The 6,894-nt window shown below is 57.1% G+C and overlaps 4 protein-coding genes across 4 annotated transcripts; 3 read left to right on the top strand and 1 right to left on the bottom strand. All coding sequences in view use genetic code 12, as the record gives it.

Moving 5' to 3' along the window:
* Positions 1 to 275: 275 nt before the first annotated feature.
* Positions 276 to 2,210, top strand: DIURU_003091 (uncharacterized protein; the record flags this gene model as incomplete). The annotated part of the gene is made up of 1 exon (XM_034155815.1): positions 276 to 2,210. One exon carries the CDS (start codon positions 276 to 278, stop codon positions 2,208 to 2,210), a length of 1,935 nt encoding a protein of 644 aa, XP_034012140.1.
* A 124-nt stretch (positions 2,211 to 2,334) lies between these two features.
* On the top strand, positions 2,335 to 3,150 carry DIURU_003092 (uncharacterized protein; the record flags this gene model as incomplete). The annotated part of the gene is made up of 1 exon (XM_034155816.1): positions 2,335 to 3,150. One exon carries the CDS (start codon positions 2,335 to 2,337, stop codon positions 3,148 to 3,150), a length of 816 nt encoding a protein of 271 aa, XP_034012141.1.
* A 401-nt stretch (positions 3,151 to 3,551) lies between these two features.
* DIURU_003093 (uncharacterized protein) lies at positions 3,552 to 4,358 on the top strand (the record flags this gene model as incomplete). The annotated part of the gene is made up of 1 exon (XM_034155817.1): positions 3,552 to 4,358. The coding sequence occupies one exon, from the start codon at positions 3,552 to 3,554 to the stop codon at positions 4,356 to 4,358; it is 807 nt and encodes a 268-aa protein (XP_034012142.1).
* Positions 4,359 to 4,404: 46 nt separating this feature from the next.
* DIURU_003094 (uncharacterized protein) lies at positions 4,405 to 5,487 on the bottom strand (the record flags this gene model as incomplete). The annotated part of the gene is made up of 1 exon (XM_034155818.1): positions 4,405 to 5,487. The coding sequence occupies one exon, from the start codon at positions 5,485 to 5,487 to the stop codon at positions 4,405 to 4,407; it is 1,083 nt and encodes a 360-aa protein (XP_034012143.1).
* Between the last annotated feature and the right edge of the window lie 1,407 nt (positions 5,488 to 6,894).

A 6,894-nucleotide genomic window follows, 5' to 3' on the forward strand; every position in this document is an offset into this window, starting at 1 on the left:
AAACAAAAAAAACAAAAAAAACAAAAAAAAAAAAAAAAAAAAAAAAAANAAAAACACAAAAATTTGTAGTTTTGTATCTGTTGGTAATGGCCTAATAGAACCACTTGTATTCGAGTCTAATCTATTAAATTTCCACCGAGACGAGCTTGAAGATCACGAGTATATCTGATCATGCATCTAATTAAGTCGCGGGTTGCGTTGGCCAAAACAAACCCCTCATCGGACTTTCCTCAGTTGACGCCACCACAACACAGCGCCACCACCAACATTGAGTCATGGGAAGTACCACGTTTGAAAGTCTCCCCAGCGAGGTCCAGCGCAGCGTCTACGACTTGCTCGACGTGCCGCTGGTATGCCGGGCCTACGTCGCCTTCTTCCCGCGAGCCAGCGCGTCGCCGGCGGCGGCTAGCCTCAGCACCCGCTCGGTGACGGTCAAACTCGATACCTATGACACCAGTCTCGATAGTATCACGTTCGATTTACTTGCTAAACTTCCCCCGGTCCAGGTCAAGGTGGAAGCCACCATCGGTATGTGGCTCCATAACGTCCATTACCTCAACCAATTGAAGCTAGAACTGCTTGATGTGGCCATCACGGGGGAATACTCGTCGTTCCACGGAAACGCCGGCGCCCTCATTCATCCCATCCGGCGCCTCAAGCTTGAGTTCGTCACCGTCGACGTGTCGCTCCTCCCCACCAGTTTGCACCTGTTGACGATGGAGAACTGTCGAGTGTCTCGCCTCGACGCGTTGATGCGGTTGTCAAAACTCCAACAATTGGTGATCACGGGCAACACCTCCAACGTCAATGGCTTGTACAATTTTTCACCGGACTCCGAGACCAACATCATGTTGCCGGCATCGATTGAGGAGGTCACCCTTCCCAAGCACTGGATGGTGAACACGGACGGGCTACACAACCTCAAACTGGCGAATGTCGACTACTCCGCCGAGCTCCCCTGGGAGCAAATGGAGAAAGTTGGTTCTGGCGCCATCCCCGACGAAAACTACTTGCCGCAGTTGACACTGATGACGGTCACCAAACGAGGTTTCCACAACTCGTTTCGAGGCATTGAATGCCCCCAGCTTGAGTCGGTGGAGATTGCCTTGCTGGCTCGCCTTCATCCCGCACACACCAACGTGTCGGTGTTATTCACCGACGCCCAAATGGCAAAATTGACTCAATTGGACGCCCGCGCCTACGACGTCGTCAGCCTTGATCCGTTTAAACTGTTGCGAGTCCTCAAGGCGACGTTGAAGGAGCCGATAACGCAAAACTTACCGGTGCCACCCACGTTGGAAGAGCTTCACGTCGTGACATCGTTCCCGGTTGAAGGCATCCCGCCCCAAGTGAAAGTGTTCTACGTGCGTATGATTAGACGTGGGCTCAGCGTCACCGTCGCCTCGCCGAACGTGGGGGACATGCTTGTGTATTTCGCCGGGGACGTGTCGCTTTCGTGCCCTCAGCTCAGGCTATTGGAGTTGGGCGAGTGCACGGGGAAGGTGACCCGGGATACCCCTAACTTGAACAAAGTGTGCGTCTACAAGCTGTCGGGCGATGAGTTCAGCACGTGCTCAACGTTGTCCGCTTACAAGTTGATTGACGGCACTCTCCGCGACGGCATCGCGCTCGACCAGCATATGCTCATGTTTACGTTACGAGAAGTGGAAACGCCGTCGGTATCGGTTGACGCCGACCACGTCGAGATCCACTCGAGTTACATCAGAGACAAGCTTTCCGTGAGGGCCGCCTCCATGGTCCTTGGCAGTCTCCCGCATCGTCCCGTGTTTGATGTCAGTTGTGGGTCATTGATGACGTCGTGCATCGACCCCGCGTTGATTCGGGGCGTGCAAGACCTCATCTGTTACCCCGATCACTTCCTTCGGGACGTGTGTCGTTCCGACGCGTTCGAGGGGTGTTACCAGTTGAAGTGTCTTACCATCCGGGGATTCAAAACGTCGTGGTGCCAGGCGAAGCCGCTCGTGATTCCCGCGTCGGTGACATCGCTTATCATCATCGGATGCCATGTCGACGAAATGTGGATTAAGTTTGAGGACCCGTCGCGGCTCGAACACTTGGAGATCACCTACCCGCCGGAGCTGGGCGGCGGGTGGAATCCGCCGTTGATCACGATGAAAACGCTCGGGTTACAGAAACTACCCCCGTCGTTTTTATGTCCCCTCTTCGAAGTATCGTCGTTTATGTCCTGAGACGATCTGGTTGGCGCACGACACCGCCACACCCCCCCCAGACCCCGCGCCGCACGGGTAATCCCCCGGATACGACGCGACGGCGCAATTGTCAACGACACCCTCAATCATCGATTGAATCACCATGTCGTACGGGAAAGCTGCTGCCGAACGGATCGCCGGCAAGACGATCTTGATCACCGGGGCGCTGGCGGGTATTGGCGAGGCCACCGCCCGCGAGTTCGCCGACGTCAGCCACGGTAACATCAAGCTTATCCTTACCGCCCGCCGCCTCGAAAAGTTGCAACAAATCGCGGCTGACCTCAACCAACAGTACCCGGGAATCAAGATCCACACCGTTGAGTTCGACGTGCTGAAGTTGGACACCATCCAGCCGTTTTTGGACAACTTGCCCTCGGAGTACGCCCAGGTGGACGTGTTGATCAACAATGCCGGCAAGGCGCTTGGCCGGGACCCGATCGGGGAGATTTTGCTCGAGGACATCGAAGGGATGTTCCAGACAAACGTGTTGGGGCTCATCACCCTCACCAACGCCATCATCCCGCAAATGAAGCAGCGCAATCTGGGCACCATCGTCAACCTCGGGTCGATCGCGGGCCGCGACCCTTACCCCGGGGGCGGCATCTACTGTCCCACTAAGGCGGCGGTGAAGTCATTCTCCCACGTGTTGCGTAAGGAGTTGATCAGCACCAAGCTCCGGGTGATTGAGGTCGACCCCGGCAATGTTGAGACCGACTTTTCCAACGTGAGATTCAAGGGCGACACCGCCAAGGCCAAGGCGGTGTACGCCGGCACCGAGCCGTTGGTGGCGGAGGATATCGCCGAGATCATCGTGTTCAACGTCACCCGCAAGGAAAACACCGTGGTGGCGGAGACGCTCGTGTTCTCCACCAACCAGGCGTCGGCAGTGCACTTGTACCGCGACGAGTCGAAGATTTAGACGTACGCTTGTATGAGTTATTTATCAACAAAACCAGCATCTCCCTGTAGCACCGCACTCATCCCGACGATGATATTATCGTAACTGCTGTGAAACTAATCCATAACTATGATCGACTAAAAAATAATGTTAATTCATCATGTATAACAACGGCATCAGCTATTGCCATTAAGATACCGTAGAACCTCTTTGCATGTATCCTAAAGTTTTACGCTCAGCAACTTCTAGGTCTGATCCTAGCTTATCCACAAATAGATCAGCCTACGATATTGTTGCTATGATTAAACGACAAACACAATGTTAAACTATATAGGTGTTGGTTTTGCGAAACTGCTCCTGCATATTGCCAAAGGGACCCGCGGAAATCTCCACGTTACTCCACTTTTTCCGAATCCCACCCCATGCTGTTTGGAAGAAAAGCCGCCGAGAGATTGGCCAACAAGATCGTCCTCATCACGGGGGCGTCGTCGGGAATTGGCGAGGCCACCGCCCAGGAGTTCGCCCGTGCCGCCAACGGCAACGTCCGTCTCGTGCTTGCCGCCCGCCGCGAGGAGCGGCTCAAGCAAGTGCGGTCCCAGTTGCTCGAGGAGTTCCCCAGCCTCAAGATCCACACCCTGAAGTTGGACGTGACCAAAAAGGAGCAGATCGGCCCCTTTTTGCTGGGGTTGCCCCAGGAGTTTGCCGACATCGACATCCTCATCAACAACGCCGGCAAGGCGCTTGGCCGGCTGGCGGTGGGGGAGATCAGTGACGACGACATGCAGGGGATGATGGACACCAACGTCATCGGGCTCATCAACATGACGCAGGCGGTGTTGCCCCTCTTCAAGCAGAAGAACGCCGGCGACATCGTCAACTTGGGGTCGGTGGCGGGCAAAGACCCTTACCCCGGCGGCGCCGTGTACTGCGCGTCGAAAGCCGCCGTCAACTTCTTCTCCCACTCGTTGCGCAAGGAGTTGATCAACACGGGTATCCGGGTGATGGAGGTGTGCCCCGGGGCCGTCAAGACCGAGTTTTCGTTGGTGCGGTTCCACGGCGACGCCGACGCCGCCGAGAAGACCTACGACGGCACCACGCCGTTGACTGCGGAGGACATCGCCGAGATCATCGTGTTTGGCTGCTCGCGCCGCGCCAACACCGTCGTCGCCGAGACGCTCGTGTTCCCGTCACACCAGGCGCTGGCGTCGCACGTGTTCAGAAGATCGTAGACACTCTCCTACACCAGACGTAGCCAATATATATTGCACAGCATCACTAGAACGTCAACTGCTCGAGCTCCTTGCCGAGGCGGGCGGCGCCCACCGCCAGCTGGTCGCCGTCGATGGCGACCTTGGCGCGCTCCAACCCTTGCAAAAGCACACACGCCTGGCACACGGCGTTGAACGAGATGTAGCCGCACCGGGCGCAGCGGTTGCCGCCGATGCTGGTGGTGATTTCGACCTCGGTGGGGGCCAAAGTGTCGGTTTTCTTGACGTTTTTCGTGCGCTGGGTGGCGCGCTTGGTGCGCTGTTTGAGCGCCAAGTGCTCGCCCAGGTAGATGATGTCGATGATGCACAGAGGCCGGATCAGCTCGAGCTGCTTGAGCAACTCGCGCGCGGTGCCCCGGAACGCCTCCGGGGCGTACAGACACTCGGTGGAGAAGTAGTCGAGCTGCTTGTAGTGGGCGTAGAGGACGATCTCCTTCTGGTAGGTGTACTTGAACGGCTTCAGCCGCCTGACGGGGGAGCCGTCCGACGTCGTCACCACCGCCGTCAGCCGCTCGAGGCGCGCCGTGTCCCCGCGCAACAAGTTCATGAGCACCGTCTCGGCGATGTCGTCGGCGTTGTGGCCGGTGACGACGTGGGAGATCCCCAACTTCTGGGCGCCGCGGTCGAGGGCCTGGCGGCGGAGGACGCCGCAGTAGGTGCAGCTGGAGCGGATGCCGGCGCAGGCGACGATCTCGTCCATCGTCCAGTCGTACAACTCCTTGTACAGCAAGATCTCGAGGTCCATGGCGTACTGCTGCTGGTTGCGCTTGACGGTGGCGAGCGAGTCGTCGCGGTAGCCGACGATGCCCTCGTCGATCGACAACAACACGAGGTCGACGCCGTAGTCGTAGCGCTCGTTGAGCGTCTTGAGCACCAGGGCGAGCACGGTGGAGTCCTTGCCGCCCAGGGCGCCGATGGCGACGCGGTCGCCGCGGGCAAAGAGCCGGGCCAGCGTGATCGTGTGGTGGATCTCGGTCTCGAACACGAGGAAAAAGCACGGCTTGCAGAGCTTCTGGGCGTTCTTGGGCCGCTTCATCACCGCCTTGCGCCCATGGCAGAGCTCACAGAGGCTGGCGACTTTCGGGGGCATGGTCGTAGGCACGGGTGCGATCGATGGCGCCGGGCGCGATGACCGCGCACCACGAGTAAGCGATGTTGTGGAAAATGAAGACTAGGCAAGGAAAAGAAGTTGTAGAAAATGAAGACTAGGCAAGGAAAAGGTGGAAAATGATCAAGACTAGGCAAAGAGAAGGAAGTCACGAGAAATGGCGAGGTTGTCACGCTGAGGGGAAAGGCGATCAGATCGAGTGAGATAAGAAGGTACAGGTCAGGCGCCAGAGATTATGGCCACGGCGATGAGTGGGGTACCGATGGGGTAATAGCTTGGCCATCGATGACTTCTGGGGACGACATCTCGCCACCCCCCGCCTCGTTTCGGGGTTGTTTGTGGAATTTACTCGTTTTCGGACATGGCCGACGCAGCCAACGGCGGCACCACGGAATAATTCTGTTTTTTGCGTCTTTACGACCCCACCCCACCCCACTACCGAATGCGGCAGTCGAGCCGTGGGTGGGAGCGAAAAAGAAACGACATAGTCGGAGACACCACTAGCCAGTAAGCACAATGAGACAGTAGAGCAGACCATTGAACAGACTGTTAAATAGACATTAAACTAGACCCCCGCACGATCAATGTATAGTCCCTGTGGACATGGGTCACGTTCCTGCCGGCGGGTAGGTTACCGTATTTGTCGGGGGGGAAGCGCTAGTCAGCACAGGGCCTATTGTTGGCGCTGCACGTCTGCCGTTCGTTACCGGCGCTGGGTGGGCGGCAGCAGGCGACAGCGACTAATCGGAGGGCGTGATTAACACACGTGGACGCCTCGACGGGGGGGGTGGTTGTCGGACTCACCATCGAGCAATTACCCACTAGAACCAAACATGAGCGTATGTGTACACGGTGGCGTTTCAGGCAAACATCGGTGCCGCAGACGCCTAAAAAAAAAGACCTCGCGTGCGAGGGGCTGGACCTCTTTTTTCCCCCCCCGCCGTGATCCAGGCAAAGCTAGCCGTGTCTTTGTGGAATGCGAGGCTTAGGGGAAAAAAGCAATAGCACTACACGACGGTCGGCGGCGACGGCACCCGATGGGCCCATCAGCCTCTCCAGGGCCGCCCTCCCCCGCCGGAGACAGTAGCAAGTAATCTGAGGACACACGCCGCCCCGCCTGGCTCAAGATTGTGTCACCGGCCACCCACCCCCAAAAGAAGAAAAGGACGAGGGGTCATCTGTGCCTTACTGTAGATGCCTTACCCCACAGGGTCTGTGGTCTGGGGGCGATTACTGCATCGGGACAAAAAGTCGGCCCCCGCGGGGGCAGCTGGGAATACATTATCGCCGGTGGTGGTGTAGCGTTTTTTGCAGCACGGGTGTAGTGGCTTGTTACTAATTATTTCTTTTTTTTATTTTTTTTTTTTGCAGCACGGGTGTAGTATCCCC

Source organism: Diutina rugosa (assembly GCF_008704595.1).
Source record: "Diutina rugosa strain CBS 613 chromosome Unknown scaffold59_size67827, whole genome shotgun sequence".
Taxonomy (NCBI): Eukaryota; Fungi; Ascomycota; class Pichiomycetes; order Serinales; family Debaryomycetaceae; genus Diutina; species Diutina rugosa.